Source organism: Channa argus, chromosome 20 (genome assembly GCF_033026475.1).
Source record: "Channa argus isolate prfri chromosome 20, Channa argus male v1.0, whole genome shotgun sequence".
Lineage (NCBI taxonomy): Eukaryota > Metazoa > Chordata > Actinopteri > Anabantiformes > Channidae > Channa > Channa argus.
In genome coordinates, this window is record NC_090216.1 from 6,302,074 (window position 1) to 6,320,881 (window position 18,808).

The 18,808-nt window shown below is 40.7% G+C and overlaps 1 protein-coding gene and 1 long non-coding RNA gene across 3 annotated transcripts; one reads left to right on the plus strand and one right to left on the minus strand.

Annotated features, from left to right (window-relative positions):
* Positions 1-350: 350 nt before the first annotated feature.
* glud1b (glutamate dehydrogenase 1b) lies at positions 351-18,020 on the minus strand. The gene is made up of 13 exons (XM_067487330.1): positions 17,422-18,020; positions 13,792-13,872; positions 13,062-13,117; positions 12,288-12,351; positions 10,729-10,823; positions 9,526-9,705; positions 7,772-7,909; positions 7,476-7,613; positions 7,016-7,096; positions 6,117-6,240; positions 4,647-4,738; positions 4,285-4,347; positions 351-1,355 (listed from the first exon to the last, which is right to left on the minus strand). The coding sequence occupies exons 1-13, from the start codon at positions 17,816-17,818 to the stop codon at positions 1,236-1,238; spliced, it is 1,629 nt and encodes a 542-aa protein (XP_067343431.1). The 5' UTR covers positions 17,819-18,020; the 3' UTR covers positions 351-1,235.
* Positions 4,910-6,559, plus strand: LOC137105315 (uncharacterized). 2 transcript variants are annotated; one of them, XR_010911791.1, is made up of 3 exons: positions 4,910-5,042; positions 5,156-5,257; positions 5,342-6,559. It is a non-coding gene; the product is annotated as an uncharacterized lncRNA (long non-coding RNA). The 2 variants fall into 2 exon arrangements; XR_010911790.1 differs by having other exon boundaries at positions 4,914-5,042; positions 5,139-5,257.
* Positions 18,021-18,808: the final 788 nt, after the last annotated feature.

An 18,808-nucleotide genomic window follows, 5' to 3' on the forward strand; every position in this document is an offset into this window, starting at 1 on the left:
CATCAATATAGTTTGTGTAATATTAACTGAAATATTTAACTACCAAAAATAGATTTTAAGGCTTGAGGATTAGGTAAAAATCCAGAATCTACCTTTTGCTCATGAGTTTAAATTACACCGGACAAGCAAAATACTGAATAAAAAAGTGAGTGAGAGAATGAAGGAGACCATGATACTTTTTGCAACATTGGTAATTCAGCATTGCGTAAAGCGTTTGTCTAGTAAATCTGTGGATCTGACACAAATTATACTGTTTGTGTGTGATTACCTCTTGCAGGCCTTATCGGGTCAGACTAAATCAGATTCAGCTGACAAAGAGTTTTTCTAAAATAAGTACTGACACATGTATGTATTGTTTTCTGAATATTTTATTGGTTTCCAAAACAAAATAAAGTTATTTCCCCTAAAATAATTTGAATGTTGAGGAAATGGACGGTTAAAACTGATGAAAAGTCAACCAGGGGACGGGCAGTCAATGACACCTCGTCCCCTTCCTGCTCCTCTTTTCTGGCCAGTGGAGGAGTTTAGGTGTTTAGATGCTGCGTTTAAGAGATTTCTTTAAAAAAAGAAAGTGAATGGGGGGTAAAGAGGAGGGGAGAAAGAGGAGGGGACAGCATCTATCAACTCTCAAACTGTAAAAAGACTAACTACAAAAAAAAAAAACTGGGAATTTTAAACCTTTACAACTGAAAGAGTAAGAAGACAAATTCTGGAGTAATAAGATTATTATTCTCTAATTCACATGATGTTCTATGATGTCACATGATCTAAATTAGACTCAGGTGGTCGTCTCCCTTTTAGGGCAGACCTCCCTTTGAAATAAGGCCTCTGTAGTGCTATGAACCTACACAGTTCCAAAAGGAGTGAGACACGTGCATTCAGCGCTGTGAGCATGGCTGCCACTCAACGATCTCATAAACATTTACATAAGGGGCTGAGGGAGGGATAAGCTCTTTGAGTCTCTATGAAGCTCTTTCTCCATAAAACTTGAGGCAAAAATAAGAACAGAGCGATATATAAACAGAGATGCAAGGTTCCATATATTGGCAGCATAAAGATCACAGGATAAATACTTCGCTAGAATCTGTCTCACTGTATGTGTGAAAGAGCCTAAGAGCAACGGTAAACAGTGATATGTACTGAAGGCTGTGCAGAAGGTGGAAGAAGGAAGAAGAGTATGATGAAGAGCAGGAGGGCAAGAAGAAAGAGAGGAAGTGCAGGTTGTGATTGGCCATTTATGTGAACGTGAGCCCCGCCTCATTGTAGACTTTGAAAACCTTCTCGATGGCGTTTACGTAGGCAGCCGTCCGCAGGTCCAGACCCAGGTTGTACTTGCTTGCTGTGCGCATTATTTGCTATTAAAAAAATAAAAATAAATACATGTTTATACATGTTTGAAAGAGTGGTTTCCTATGACTGCAATCATCTTTGCCAGAGTTGTTAGATAATGATCCTTGAGCATCAGTGTTGCCAGTACTTGGAATAAATTGTGAATGCACATTAAACTCTTACTCTGTACTGTACTGAATCAAGTATGGCAACTACAGTTTAAAAATGTATGAGAGAAATACATTTATAAAGAACAAAGGTGGTTAGGTTAAGATGAGTAACATGCAGATGTACTGCATGTACGTTTTGCAATAGTTATTTTCACCTTGGGCAGGATTTACAAAGAATACATGTAAGAATATGAAACGATGGCCAGCTGAAGCAGTATAGTCCCCGCCCACTGGTGCTACTTTATCGCTCTCATGATGCGCTCAGTTACGTCCGTAATTGCACCATAAGAGAGCGGCGACTGTAGCACTTCTTTCCTCTTACCGACCTTTTTCTTTCAGCCAGCAAGAGGTACTAGTGGGGCCCAAAAAGCCAAAGGGCTGCGCCACATAGTCATAGAATCTGGGGTTACAATACGTAAACATCAATCTATTTCCTATGTTGCTTTCCCATAGTGAATTCACCGGCAGGCAATTGGAGAGCAGATGAAAACAGGGGGGGTGCCCAGCACTCGATGAGCCCAGAGGGTCTGGGGACCGAGACAGAGAGACAAGATAAACTAACCATCACCTGAGTGTGCTCTCCGGGGAGGGTGGAAAGCACTGAACTGGAGAGTGAGGGGCGTGAAACGTCTCAAAGATAAAACCGGACTAAGGAGCAGGTGGTGGTCATGATGCCGCCAGGCAGAAGTCTTCCACCAACACCCTCTCTGAACAGTGCTTTCCCTCTTGTGGAAGGTGCACGGAGGCCCTCTGGTGGCTGGGCCCTAGAGGATTGGTATGCTTGAAATATGGCTTCACGGAGCCAGTGGGACAGGCGCTGAGTGGAAAGAGGAAGGCCCTTGCACCCTGAATGGTGGCCACCACGCAGGGTGAAAACCCTTGGTTGGCTAGGCGCTCCCTCTCAGGGGACAGACCCACAGGCGATGGAGCAGAACTGGTGGGCTGCGGATCATCCCGATGATCCCTGTCTCAGCGGCGGGAACACCACGGTAACCCTACTCGCCTTGGGGCCACAGGGATGACAGTGAGACACTCCTCTCTCATCCAGCACCTGGGGAATAGCAGCACAGCAGCCGCTTCCTGGTGCTGCTGAGGAGCCATGATGATCTAACGTCACCCTGACGGTTGAGAGAGGCATGCCCCGGTCCCATCCCATCAGCGAAGCGTCTATGAACACAAAAGACGTGTGGTGAGGGGCGGTCGAAGGGAACGCCGTCTAACATGAGGTTCCCTCCAGTAGGCCAGATCTGGACCCACTGATGGGGGGGATCATGACCAATCATCTGCGATGATGCATAGGATTGATCTGCAGGCGAGGGAACCAGCGCTGCAGTCGTCTCATGTGAAGGAGGCCGAGGGGAACCACTGTGAGCCATCATGCCCAGAAGCAGCTTGACTTAGTGAGCTGTGACAGCAAGACAGGGAAGATTGACAGGGAGTCAATCAGTGGAGTATGGTGAGCAGTGAATAAAATGCGTAAAAAAATCCTCCCTTTAGGTCAGAGGACAGCCAGTCTACTGCATGCTCCAGAGAACCGAGGATGTTTACATGTGGAAGCGGCAGACCACCATGAACAGCTCTGATGTAAGAGCTGTCGTCTGGGCTGGGGATGAAAGCCGGGTTTCGAAGCTCCCCACAAAGCTCGGCGGGGGTGTGGCAAACTGGAGTGAATAACCCTTTCGTATTATTTTGTCCATCCATTTGTCTAAAACACACAGCTGCCTCCACTGATGGTGTGACAGCGAATAGTGTTAGCTGCCGCCGCAGACTAAACCTCGCACTGATGTGAGGGGTCAGAGAGGTGGGCCATCTAGGCATCATTAGGAGAGGGTGGAGTGGGGCGTCGGCCGGCTCTGAGGTTACACCTCACTTCTAAGACAGGGGCAAAGCTCGGTTCCAGGGTTGGGACTGGCAGAAAGCCATCGTCAGTGAGACCCTTCAGCTTAGTGATAGGAGCGAATGTGGAAAATGGAGCCTTCAGTTTCGCCGGTTCATGGCAGACCCATGTAGGTAGGTGGCTACCGCAGGCAGTACCGGCCAGGTAAGGACCGGCTGGGATGCTCGCCCGGGGTTATAGCGGCCAAAGGCAGCTTCCTAGGGTGGCAACTCGGCATCCTCTGTCACAGAAAGATGTCCGCGAGCGCTGGCGATCTTGATGTCTGGAAGCTCCGGTAGTAGAAGGACCATGGCGGGCATCACTGTAGATTCTGAGCTACGGCTGAGGGTAGCTCGGAAGGCGCTGCTCCAGCTCCAGCCCCGCAGGTGGGAGGGGGGGGAGCAGTGGGGAGCCCAAGGGTGAGCTGTGTGATGCGGAGGCGGAGTCAACTGACTCCGGCTCCTGATGATGTTGCTCAGTAAGCGGACAGTCAGGAGGCTCAATGTCAAGGACATCGTTTAGAACCCAGTAATGCTCCAGGGCTTCAGAGAAAAAAAATCAGCCCGGGAGCGTAAGGTGTCCGCTGTTCTTGCCGCTGCGTCGAAAGGACGTATTTGCCCTCTAGATAAGGAATTGCTCTAGTTGGTACAAGGCTGAAGGAAAAAGAGCGAATAAGTGCCAGAGTCGCCGCTCTCTTATGGTGCAATTCTGGACATAATTGAGAGCAGCATGACAGCGATAGAGTAACAACTTTTGGCCCACTCACCATTGGGCGTGGACTATACTGCTTCAGTTGTCGCAAGCGCGCAAGGATTGGTTCATTACGCTAGAGCCAAAGGGCAAACAACATTGGAGATACAATGAACAAAAACATGGATCCATTTTGTTCTGTCATATGTGATGACTTACCCGTGCAGATCTCTCCATTGTATAAGCCAACCCTGAGTGAACAATATCCTTCTCAGAGGCCCCCTGCAGAGGAAGATGAATGTTATTAGGTAAACTTCACGATGGACATTGTGTTTCAGGTTATATTTATAACTGTTCTACATAGGAAGAGCAATTTTTTTTAAAGATGCTTTAAACACCATGACTTTGTATTTAAATGACCTGACTGCAACAAGCCTCCATATGGTCCCAGACATTCTTTGAAACAGGGGTCACATACATGGAAAATTCACAAATTTACCAGTAATAAATGAAAGAAGGCTTCACTTTTGGCCTGGAGTATTTTTTGTGTGAAAATGTTTGAGTTAGAAGACGTTACTTACAGCAACTCTGGCCTGGAAGTCAGCAGTAGGTACGATGGGGATGGGTCCTCCTTGCTTGCCAAACTTCCTCTCTAAACTTTCCTGCACAGACACTAAAAATTTGAAAAGATAAATTGGAGTGTGATAAAAGGCCCTTTCTTTGTTTCAACATCAATAACAATCTTTAGTAATGGAACACCCAGAATATCCTGTCTATCTAGTTTAACAAGTACTCACTCTTTGTTTACTTTAAGCTACCATACATGGTAAAAAATAAATCTGCCATTTAATGATTGGTGGCTCATGATCGAGAGAAAGGATATAAATAAAAAGGGAAAGACATTGTTCAGAACAGTCTTTTCTGGGTCTCAATTCAAACTGAACATTGCTGACACTGCCTGAACCATCACCTATTCAGTAAGTCAATTCTTATTTGTAGTTCAAATTCTTGTTAAGATGTTTTGTCTCTTACAGATATATAAAATACAAATTTATATATTCTTTTAAAAATAGTAACCCTGTCCTGTTAGGCAAGGACGGAAAGATAAAGATTGTCCACGACTGCTGTACACTTGTGAACTTTGGTGAAAATTAAGTGGGACAGATCAAAACAACACTAAGAGAAACACAAGGTAGGCAATACAGTACCACATGAGTCACAGTGCTAAATGGGTTTAAATTTACAGAAAATAATTGTTCTTTTTGTTGTATTATAGATGACGGCTCGTCGTTTTGAATATGAAGAAGCGATGGGGAGAGATGAAAAGAGAAGTTTTAAAGACAGAGTTCTGGTTGAAAATCCAGATACTCTCTTTTTAGACACTAGAAGAAATAATACAATATGCAACCTAATTTTCTTCACTAATTTTCCAGAAGACTGGGAAGCTACACTCCTTGAGGAGTATGCTGGGACCAAGCGAATTCAATTGCCTGATAAAATTAAACTTGAGCTCTCTAACAAGAGAGGCACTGTATGTATATACCCTAGTGGAAAGTTTGTGATACAAGGTTCAAAAGAGAACCTTGATGTGTTTGACGGAAATTTTGAGAGGCTGTTGGAAAGTTTTGAAGCTAACAGATTGCAGCGACAGATAGAAAAAATAAAGCTTGAGGAATCAGATGAGGAAAATGATGATGATGACTGATTGTGATACCCCAGAGCTTAGGTAGTCTGTTTATCAAGTTTAAGCAGACATAAACCGAAAGATGAATATGGATCATATCAAAATACATAGCTGACTATGCTTTTTCCTAAGATTCTATTTCTTGAAACCATAGCTGGGTTGTAAAAATCAATTTAGTATTTTTAATTCTTATTGGGAGTATATTTATGATGTTCTTTGCATAGATTTACAATGGTGTATGGGTTCAAAATGTAATATCAAATGCAAAGGAAATGTAATAGTGATTTTCTCCACTGATTGTGTCACCCTGGCACACTATACACTGTCTGGAGGTCATAGAGAAATTAAAGAACAGCCTTGCACTCACTGAGCAGGTGGTAGTTTGAGTCTCTCTCATATTTGAAGGTCAGTCTTCCATAGCTGACATGGTTGAGATTCTTCAGCCACTCGAAATAAGAAACTGTCACACCACCAGCGTTCAAGTACATGTCCTGAATAAAGCATCAAATAATGAAACATTTTCTTGCTTGGAACAAACATTTACTCTTCTGTGTGTTACTTTAATCAAATATCCTCTGTACTTTTAATTAAGCAAGAAAAAAGCAAAAGTAAAAAAAATAAATAAATCTGCTTATTTTTCCATAACAAAAGCTAAATTATTGTTCTGAATTGTTTGAATTTAAAGTAAAGAACTATGTTTTTGCAATAATTATTTTGTTTGTTATTTGGGTTTTCAGACATGTGATTCAAGTTTCACTTAACAATGCTGTAGGTTTTCATATGCCATTACAAATAAATCATGTAACAAAACTTTGTTGACTTGTTACTGAGCAGGACTATACATGTGGTTTCGTATTCCACTGACAGTGCTGTAAACACAAGCAAACAATTGTTGAGAAATTCTACTTGTTTTTTTAGAAATATGCACCACGACCCAATAAGAACTCAGATAAACACAACACAAAAATGTTTGATGTGAAATATCCAAATGTTTCACTGACAGGAAATCAATATTAATAATTAGCTCAAGAAGTTGAATGCACGAACACTGTAAAAGCCATTGACATATCACAGAATTTCACTGTCGCCATAGTGCCAACATTTCAAATGAAGTTAAGAAGATTAGCAATTGCTGTGCCTGAGCTGGAGTTTTGAGCAGTTCTAAAACTTTATAAAAAAAGATACATATTTGAACGGAAAACATTTCTGTCCCCTATAAAATTGTAAAATGTAGCTTGTGTTTGTATGCTACATGTGTTTTCTCACCGGAATAACCATAACATTGTTCTCCAGGAAGATCTTGTCAGCATCGGGAGTGGTGGGGCCATTGGCACCTTCAGCAATGATCTGTAAAAAAAAAATTAAATAAAAAAATACACACTTAATGTAACTGCAACCAAGTTGTCCTGCCTTACTTCTGTCAGCACTTTTCCACTGCATAGTACTGACTTAACTCTACTGTAGTCTCTTCTGGTATGAGATACTTTGTTTTCAACTTCAGACACACAAGAAAATGGAGAATTTGTGAAGGTTCTAAACTCTCAGTCACATTTGTCACAGCAAGGTGACTTTTTTCAAAGAAGCTGAAGGCAGCAAGACAAGATTGTGGTACATCTGTGGTGAAATTACTCTCCAAGCACTATAGTAAGTAGTCTTTTGGTATAGCCTCAGCTCACTTGGAACTTTGACACATGGGTAAACTGTGATAAACAGTAATAGTATTTACTTTGGCCTTGATCTTTGGGGCGTTGTGGCGTGTGAGCTGCTTCTCTCCAGCAGCAGGGATAAGGATGTGACAATCAGCTTCCAAAATGTTTCCTTCATAGGGTTTGGCTCCTGGGAAGCCCACAATGGTACCGAATTGCTACACAAATGGGGAAAACATAAAGAGGACGGATTGATACAGTATATTTTGGGAATAAAAAGCAGAAGAACAAAAGAAAATAGAACAAATTTCTGTTATTTAAAGAAAAAATATAAATAAAAGCATTACAATTTGGTGGAAATTAATTATGCTGGTACCAGTTTATAATCCTCCAGCTGTTTGGGGTCAATGCCTTCTGGGTTGTAGATGGCTCCGTCAATCTCACCAATGCCCACACACTTGGCCCCAAACCTGTGCAGGTACCTCATGGAGTGGAGACCCACATTACCGAAGCCCTGTGGAAAGTAACAGCAGCCAAAGTGCGACATCATTCAGCCACGAAGTATAGTGAAGCTCTACATTTTGGTGCCATCGTGTGGCCAGTTTAGGTTGTAACATCATCATTATCATAATGATGAACTGAAATGAAACCTCAATATGTTTGATTAAATTATTCTGTGTCTGTTGCCTGGTTATAACCTTCATTCTTTAAAACTGCTGAAAAAATGATTAGGGCACAACAATAATATGAGCAAGAGTTATAAATAATCATCTCTCAAGGTACATGCAATTTAAAAAAGAAATTCTGATATGTTTAACAGTGATTATAACTACACAATCTAACCTTTTTACCTTTTATTTAATAGTACTTTAAGAGAACTGTATTCCATGTGTATTCAATGTGAAAAGATGCAATCAAAAAGTCCTGTGTCACAGACTCACAGAACAACATGGGCAGCACTGAGGAGGTTCCAAAGGTTTTTAGAAATAACCAATGAGAGGAAATCAAACCTTGTTTGCTGCATGCTGACACAAAAGGGGAAAGTTGCACGTGACACACCACAAGCTTTGACACAGCTTCAGTGTTTGGTGCCCTGGGTGGACTGATTTTGAGTCATGAAGTCCTGATACAAGGATCACATTACCCCTAACCATTTCATACAACAAAAGATAGATTATATTTAGTAAACCAAATCTGTTGCACCCGATTTCAAAAAAGTTTATAAACTAATGTGTTGTCACATTAGCTCAGGTGTAACAGAAATGCAGCAGAAGATGGACACAAAGAGCCGATGTCACATCTGATTTGAAAAACAATTCAATAAGAGAAATTGCCACACTACAGATCTGCTCTGCTCTCATTTACTCTCTAAGAAAGTCTAATCTCAGCACAAAGTGATCCACACACAGACACAGATTACGTTTTTGAAGATTTATGTGATTAAGCCATCGTTAGCACTGTGTTTACTCCTTCAATTTCAAATACCCTGTCCACAAATGTCTTTACTGTTCCTGAAAGAAAATTTGCCTAAAGCTTTGAAAAGATATTTGTGGGTGCAATACCCACCCTGCAAGTATGACCAGGCTATTTTATGTATCTGAATGTCACACAGAAACATTTATTGATGAAGATGTATATAGACATGAAGGGTTGATAATCAAAAACAGCAGTTTATAATTTTGTATTGAAAAAGTTATTATAGAAAGCATAGGAAAGAATCAGCAGCCAGTGGTTAAAAGCCTCCTAGCCATATGTCAGTGCTGGTGTATGGTGTGCGTATGACATGTGAGGAGCTGCCATGTTAAAAAAGGATGTGAAACTGCCAGTAAGAACACTGCTCTTTGAAATTTTGTTTCCACAGACATACATCTCTTCTTACAGATTTACAACATACAGGAATTAGAGGAGCAGTGAAACTGCTTCAGTTCACTGCTGTATGTTTGGCATGAGGAGATCAAGACCAGCCTGAAACAGATGGTGTGGCTGTCATTAAAACCCCCACGACAAGATTTCAAATGAAAATTTAAATCCTCTGCGTATCTGTGAGCCAATATCTACAATGTATTTGGGGTGTATACTTGTTTAAGTAAAATGTCCCACTATAATCAAACTATGCATATGAGTTCATACCTGGATGATGAAGGTTTTGTCCTGGAAGCCAGGGGTCAGTCCCAACATGCTCATATAGGACGCCTCGCTAATGAAATTCTCAACGCCATGGAAAACTCCACGACCTGTTGCTGAGATACGTCCATGGATTCCTCCTTGGCTGATAGGCTTTCCTGTCACACATGCATGGGCATTGATGTCCTAAACACACACACAAACACACACAAAAGATCAGCACCACAGGTCATAAACTATTGTGAACAAAAAATAAATAATATAACAGTTTTGCAAGAAACGACAAAAAAAAAATAATAAAATAAAAAATCTGCTGTGTTCAATATAGTCTGAATTTCTGGGAGATAACCGTATCTAGTGGGTATTAGAGGTACAGCATTTTTCCTGTCTACACCACCTTTTCAGAGTCATGGTGTTGACTTACTGCACTGATGCACAGCCAGTAACATGTTACATGTGTAGCGCTACAGTTCTAGGCAGAACTGCAGCTGACTGAACGTAAATGCATATTACCCACAATCCTTTGCCCTCAGATACCCAGAGCAAGAATGTCGCACCCCCTCCAAAACCCTGCCAGGGGTATGTGGAACTTAAAACACATGGCTGGGTAAGATGAGACTAAATTATTGAGTCGAGGGGAAAGTGAAAATTATGTCTTAAAAAGGGACTTTAACCACTTATTAATGTAATGCATGTACCACTTATTCATGTTTGTACTTATTAATGTTTTAATGATAGATATACAGAGTGAACTACTGTACTTAAAATCAATAGCAACTATCAGTAAACCTACAATTAAACAGAAGTAGTGGTGGACACACTGGCTCTTCACTAAGCAACCAAAAACACTAACAGTTGCCTGAATGGTTAACAAACTGAATCTTAAATGAAATGTAACATCGTGGCAAAACACAAGTAAGGATAGAAAAATCTGCTTTTTTCCTAGTGAAATGTCAGTGACACAAATACTTCTATCTTTAGTCAAATAAAGTCTGTTTGACTGGTTTTGTTAAGAGAATGATTAGCTGATAACACAAACACACAGGCCTCATTCGGGAAAGCTGCTTTTAAGAGAGCGGTACAGCCCACGTGGTTAGCTGCAGAGGGAGAGGCAGGAAACCACTGTTCATAGTTTACACATGAGTCATTCCTTGTTTTTAATTTCCCACTTTACAATTCCAACCAAAACGCAGCTAAGTCAGAACCTACAGTGTGCGCAATGGTGTTGGCATATGTGTCAGCGATCCAAGACATTTCCCTTTCTCCTGTGCTCATGTCTGGGGCCGGGACATCGATGCCAGGTCCTGTGAACAAAGACGGATAGGAGAGGAAGACCAAATGAAGATTATGTCATTGACAACACAGATTTGCGTGCAAGTCTCTGGCTTTGTGTCCCTGTATCATATGTACATGTACCCTTGAGGGTATTCTATTCTGGAACATGGCCAAAAACACAAGTATGCAATGCAAAGGGGTGGGGGTTAGACTACTGAGAAAAAAATGGTTGACTATATTTCTAAATGAGGGCAGTTTGACCGTGTTTATACACAAAGACACTGGTAGAGCAGAGCAGTGAGGTGTGCACAGGATGTGTTTTTTTACTTTTAGGGTGTATAAACATTTACAAGGTAATTTAGAAAAATCTCAGTACTTCAGTCACTGACTGAACACAGAACACAGGCTCCTTTTTCTGCGTTCTCAGGTACATTTCAGATTAAAGTTGTACTGCTATCCCGAGCTGGTTGCACCTCCACCACTTTTTTTTTCCTTCCTCTTCAGCTGACACAGGCACACCCTTAAATACCCCAAACTAAATAAACAGCAGTAAATGACAGGAAATATTCACCACTACAATCAAACAATGGCACAGGACGTCCATGCTGGGGAGCAAAATTGGTGGAGTCATTTATGAGATTATTCCAGCAAGTTATATCCATTATAATAATATTTGAGATTAATCGCTGCAGAGAAATGTGTTTAAAATTTTAATACTCCTATAGGCATAGCAGTGGACATATAGGAGTGACTTATTAATACTAAGAAGTGGGTGAAAACATATTATTTTCTACAACAGCATATTAACTTATGAGGAGTCATTTTTATTTTCTGAACGTAAACGGACAAGAAACTTATTATATTTATCACTAGCAAGGTTTACAATTAATATAGAAATCAGTCACTATCATTCACTGATCCTGCTCAACCTGATGTGGTTCACTGGTACAACTGGTAGAAGGATGGGAGCATGTTTAGTGTGGAGGCTGCTAATAAACTCCACCCTAACTTACTCAGTTATTAGGTATGTGACAAATAACGCTAAATTGTTAGTACAACATACATACAGCTATTGTTTTAGCATATTCATAGCAATTGGACAAACTCACTATACAACATACATGCCATCACAGTGGGCAGAGATGACATTATGGTTTCATGTTTAAGCTTGTGTAACGAGTGTTTTATGCACTACTTTTTTAGATTTTTACCCCTAGTATGTTATTTGTCCACCTGTGTCTCAGTCTCACTGCCGCTGTGCTCTGTGTGTGTTTGTGTTGGAGCTGCCTTGCCCTCCTTTACACAGAGAGGCAGACAGCGGTATAGGTGCATCAGAAACACTACAACTATGACTTTAAGTGGTAATCTCACTCAGGGTACTAGTCGAGTGCAAATAAAATGCTGAGTATCTGTCAGCATTCCTACTCAGAGGACAACATTGACGGCCCTAATAATTACTAATTAAATAATTCAGTGAACACACAAATACTCACCAATGAAACCCTTTTTGGCCAACTCAATAGTGAATCTTCTGGTAATCTTCTCCAGCTCATTATCCTGCAACAGACAAAAAGTGCAAAATTTCAGGAAAAACATGGCCCACTAGTTATATTACTTCTTGCAAGTTTACACTAGATATGTAGTAGGAAGATGCTTAAGGCATTTTTATAAAACTGAGCCTTTTTAAAATTCTTCTTTTTGGTGGCTTTCAAACGATCTCTGAGCTCAGGGGTAACAGCCAATCTGATACATCACAGCATCCATCAATAGAATAAAGACCTTTTCTATAATTTTGTAAAAGGCAGGGCAGGCACTGTTATCTAACAGAGAGAAATGTTACGTTAAATGGCATAACCTATTGTATATCTGGCCATTTTACTGGGACTGCAGTTCATCCATTGATTAAAAACAATAAATAAATCAATTCAAAGAATAAAAAAGACAAAGGGACATTTGATTATGTGCTTCAAAAGTTGAACCAAAGCAATCATCTGTTTCACATCCCCACTGTGTCTCTTTAATTATCCTCTATTCTAAGTTAATCTGCGCTCAGTGAGTGGATAGGTCTCTGCAGCCCTGCTTTTTGCATTCTTGTGGGATTGAATCATCCTCGTCTGGATGTGAAAGAGACAGGAAAACGGATCTCTCCAAATGCCAGCCTTGTGAATCTACAGTGGTTTGTTGTTTTCCTATAAATATTACAGCACGCATTTTACCATGTCTGTGTGTGTTTGAGTGTGAAGGCAGTGCATTGACATAACACTTACTGAGTAATTCCTGGGGTTGATCTTTACTCCAGCTTTAGCTCCCCCAAATGGGACATCTGGGTTAGAATAGCATGGATTAAAAATCAGAGTAACATAAATATGTTTGTGCCAGCAAACAAGACATTATTATACACATGCAGTGTTTTTCATTGGGGTATTAATGGAAAAATAAGCAGTGGTGCATGACTAATAAACTAACATTCAGGCAAATGAAGTCAAAAAGAGTGTCATTATTGCTTTTGAACATGAATTACAAACTAGATAAACAATACTAATTTAATAAACGTTTATTATACATGCCTGCCTTCTCATTGTTTTGAAATTAAAAATGATTGGTATGGTATCCAAAACACAGCACGGTTGAGTTTAATCTGTTCGACTTTTTCTGCAAAGCAACAAGAAACTGCTTTGGCCAATCACATGCAGTGTAGTTGGTGGATTTCTGCTGGATTTCTTTTTCATGTGAACTTTTTTTGCCGTTTACCTGAAGATCATAACATTAGAAGATAAAAGAGCGGCAGTATGACAACTTTCAATCCTGTCTTTTAGCATTAGAAACCTGTGTTTCTTAGACTAAAACTACTCCTACAAATTGACTCCCTAGAGAATATTTCATTGTCTCACCGCCGTCTGTGTTGTTTTAACACAGGGCAACTGTCTGTGTGAATAAAGCTTTAATAGTTGAAGAACAGAGAAAATCAGCAGGGGATTTTGTGAAAGGCTAACTTACCAACAACGGCACACTTGTAGGTCATCAGAGAGGCCAGGGCTTTGACCTCATCTACAGACACTTCTGTACTGTAACGGATACCTGAGGATACACACATGCAGGGGAACATTTATACCTCAGTGACCAAACCAAAAAAAAAAAAAAACTGGAGACAAGTAAAATATTAAAAAAAAAAAAAAAAGGTATAAAAGTATTGTTTTTTTTAATGTCTTTTTCTGATATTTTTGTACTGAAAAAATGCTGAGCAGTGCAGTCAATGCCTCCTTTGACCCACACTAACGGAACAGCACTGGCAGCAGTGCAGTGAAGATGACTTCTACTGTAAAAGTTTAAGTCAGGCTTGACTTTCTAAAAGATCGAAGAAGTCTAACAATTTCCAAGTGATTTGTAGGCTTTGCAGTATTCTCATTAATTGTTCTTACATCAGCACGACTATGTGAAAGGCTGTGCAGAAGGGTTACGACTTGTTTCAGAGTGGTACATTAATCCATCCTGTGAAAGACTGGGCAAGACCAATAATGAGTAGGCGCTCCCCAATATTCTAACAAGTCAGATAAGTCACTGCATCTGACAGTCACCAAAGAGTGGGTGGAAACCAAATGAGCCAATCACAGCCCTAAATTCTAACCCCCGCCCCCTGTTTTGCATGTGGTGCCAATCCTTCACTAACGTGTGTGGAACAGCCTGTGTGCTGATGTGTTACATGAGATCATACAGCTCATTTGCACAGTGCAAGTGTGTGTGCGTCTCATTGACAAGAAAAACCAAATATAGCATATGTAGTGTTAGCTTACACAAGGAAGCTGAGAGCAAAGAGCACATAGAGAAGACTACACGTTGGTTTCTACAAATGCAATGTCTGCCTATTTTCATGTGGCTACAACAGAAAGCATAACTAAATGCCCACTAAAAATTCTGTCCCTTTACAGTCAATAATGTTAATGTAACAAGCGTATTCTGGGTTTGGTCTGTTTTTGCTGCAATCCTGAATTACACAGCTTTATCTTTCCAAGAGCTGTTTTCTTTATTTTAATTCATCCAGAGATCAGCTGAGTTACTTGCAGAACAACTTTGGTTTCACTGATCAAACTAAAGGGAGGGGAAAAAAAGCCTGGCTACCTACCCAACCCCCACCCAACCATCCATTTATCCACCCAACCAGCATCCCACCATAGCAACAAGAACCAAAACATAGCTGTAAATACATTCCTCTGAAATGGAGAGCCACATTTTGGAAAACTAACTGACACAATGCTAACATTTAGAGTTCCAGAAGCAGTGAGAACTGTTTAATTTGTGCAGTTGGCTATGAAGGCTCATCATCATAAAACAATCTGCTTTAGAGCCTCTCAACTCTAAAGCAACCTGCAGCCTTTCTACATACATATGTAGACTTCATTGGTTGTTTGGTTTTAATTTCTCAGAACGTGTGGCCTTATGAAAATTCTCTTACGGTTTGTTCCTTCCTGCTCATGGTGTCTGGCTGTAGAATCCACAAATATTAATTAAACAGTGTATTAAGTGTTAACTAGTACAGGAGGTATCTGGATTAAATGACAAAGTCTTTAATACAGTTTTTTTAAATAACCATTGAAATAATTTATACAGTATGGCTTTACTTTCTTTGACAAACCAATGCATTTCTGAATTCCTCAACATAAAAATGTGCCACAGATTTATTCCACTTCTGCACAGAAAGGAGAAGGATGTTAACAATTTAGCAGACCAAACAAAACTTTAGTGGCTTGTTAAAAAAAAGGCTGCCTTTCACAGAGCTGCCTTTCAGACAAGGATGTGAGGACTTTCACACATGATGTTCTTAAGCTTAAATGGTCACTTTGTAGTCAGTAGAGAGCAGTGTAGTCCAGCCCTGTAGCTGCAGCTCACAAAGGGGGTGTATGAACAACACACAAACAGCCTTTGCACTTTGTAGTTTGATCTGCACACAGCTAAGGTTCTATGCCCTATATCAATGATTAAACCCCCTGACAAATAACAGCTATTACTCCTGTTCTACCATTATTAACACTGTTTAAGGACAGTCGAATCTATGTAAAGTGTTTATTTAGATCACATGTAGTCCAACTTAATAAATGACTTCTGCATTAACTGTAGGTTCAGTTCTTGTAGCTGCAAAGGTTTCACAATAATCCCCTTATGATTCCTGTAAAGTTTTAAGATTTTTTTTGTGGCATTAAATGAAAAAGCATTTGAAATACTGTGTGGATATTATGTTTAGCAGTACATTATATCTGGAGGGAAGGCATGTAGTGATCTATGATACTGCTATATAGTACTGTTAATGCCAAGCTGGCTTTTGAATTGGCTCTGGATCGAGGTGATGCTCAGCTCTAAGCAGGCCTTTTCGAGGTGGACAGAGGCAATGATGTTCTTTTAGGGTTATGGATTTTACCCATTTTTTATTACCTTTCTGAGTGATCCCTCACTGATAAAAGGCTGGAAAGTCTGTGAAGCTGGAAATTCATACATTGGTGCACAGAGCCCTTACGATTAAGTGGTTCGGGAAGAGAAATGTGGTATTTTGTATTTTACAGCACTCTGACTTAGCTTGTAGGACAGATTTTTAATATATAGTTTCAAACCATTAAACCATCTGTAGTATATATAGCTCATAAACCAGCTGACTGTCATGAACAAGCAAAAGCCTTTTCAGAATAAGTCTGTATTCACTACATCAAGCAGGTGCAACGTAAAGTTTTTAATAGTCTTAACAAAAGGCCAGTGTTTGCTCTGGACCATTCAAACGTGGCTTTTGCCTGGCTGACAGAATAGCATGCATTTATTTCTACTGAGAATACCTCCCTCTTCACGGTACACTCCCCCACCTGTCACTCTTCTGACAAATAGTACTGCTTAGAAACACAACCACCCCCTTTGCGAACTCTCACGCCTCTTCCTATACACATCATATCCCAGTGTGATTTACCCAGGGTGCACTGCAACAGAAGCTTATTACGAACCTTGAACTTTAAAGTGAACTAGCTGACACCCTGTCCATGAACCTCTTTTATACTGTGAGCATCACAGTTCATGCTATTGTGCATGAACAACCCAGCAAGAGTGTGTGAGAATTAGGGTTTAAAAGCCTGAAGCTGTGAATGACAAGACAACTCCTGACACATTCTCTCCATCACATCAAATAGACTGATGGGAGGAAATAAAGAACTGAAACTAACCAAATCCAAACGCTGCATTATAGGAAACTGGATGCTAGGTTGGCAAAACTGTGCAGTGTGAAAGACAACATCAAATGTTTACTGCTAGAAATGACAGAAGATCACAAGCGCGCACCGTCAGGGGTTGTACTTTAACTGTTAGCTTGCTGCTAGCCTTCAAGCTAACTAACTACAACTTACCTGTGGCTCTAAAACATTACAGCCACAGGTGTAAATTAAACTGTACAAAAATTAAATGAACTGCGTGCAGATTATAAATATTGGAATCGAACAAGTAAGTCGCTATTCGAATTTGTTAACGACATATCCGTTTGGCTAGCTTGCGAGGCTATGTTGACATGCCTTGTGTTTATGTTTGTAATTAGCTAACAGTACAGCTAACTAAAGCCATCTGTCAAAGAGTCCAGTCGAGGAGTTTTCTCTCATCTCTTACCCCCTTTGCAGGGTGTCCTGTGTTGGCTGTGCTGGGCGCGGTAGCCCTCTACCACCTCCCACTCGCCGTTATCCCTCTTGATGGGGAAAGACACGCTCAAGACGTGATTGCAAGGCTTGATGATGCGCAGGATGCCCCGCACACGGTTTCTCTTCTGCTCGGGGCTCTCCCTGGTTTTCAGATCCTCCACCAGCTTGTCCTCCACGATGGCGGCGCCGCGATCGAAGAAGCCCTCGACCATCCTGAAGAAGTTTGGGTCGTCGGGCTTTTCCGCTGCTTCTGCATAGTGACGGACGCGCATCAAGGACGAAGACACCGGGAGAGCGGAGTCCAGGCAACCCGAGGCCAGGGCACTACCCGCAGAGCGGCTCATAAGCTCCCCGAAATACCGATACATGACTAACACTAGCTAACCGTGATACGAACGAAAGCAAATGCGACTGAACGACAAGGACGACGGGGGGTAGCGACAGGAGAAAGGGGTAGAATGAACGAACTGCAGCTCCTCACCGTGTTTCGTCCTCTGACCGAGTGGGGGATGGCATGCTGAGTCAGGCTGCTTTAAAAGGCAGCGCGAGCCAAGGAAAGCGCGGGGGCTCAACGGTAGGCACGCGGAAGAGGAGGACCAGGGAGTGCGCGTGCCCATGCCAAGCGATTGACAGCGCTCGCTCCCGAGTTTCAGAATGAGGCTCTACTGTATACGCTCTATTATGGAGGCACAAATTAATTTTTAGCTGCAGTACAACAGATAACCAGTGTATGCAATGAAAATAAAATACAAGAACACCAAGCTAAACATAAATATATTAATAAGCCTCGACAATAAGTTGAATTTTAAGCTACTTAGTTTCTCTATTAAATGCTTATACTTTTGTTCAAATACAGTTATTAAAGAAAATATTACATTTTACTCCAATACAGTAATATTTTACCCTTTTTAAGTAGTTACTTTTACAAATGTCTGGAATCATGATGACATACCACCTTTGTGTCCAAAAATTCTTTAAAATAAGCTCCATCTTTACATCTTTTTTCAGTAAGAATATAATAACACAGCGTCCCTCACCCATTTGTTTAACTAATTACAATACATTTGTTTTGCCATAAGTTCTACACAAGGTTGTAAAACAAATCTGGGCTGGACTTATAAAAACTGTCGCCCATAAAGTTGGAACAAAATCTTTTTCACCTCTTCTCATGAAATTATTGTGACAATGTTATTTATTCTTGATAGATAAAGTGTACATCTTCTCAAAGCTTTATTGGTCAATCTCTTCCAAACATATCACTGTGAAAATTAAAGTCCAACTTCATGCTTTCCAATGCATAACATTTAAAGCTGCTTAAAAATACAGTTTCCTGGCAGAAAGAATTCTAATACCAACAT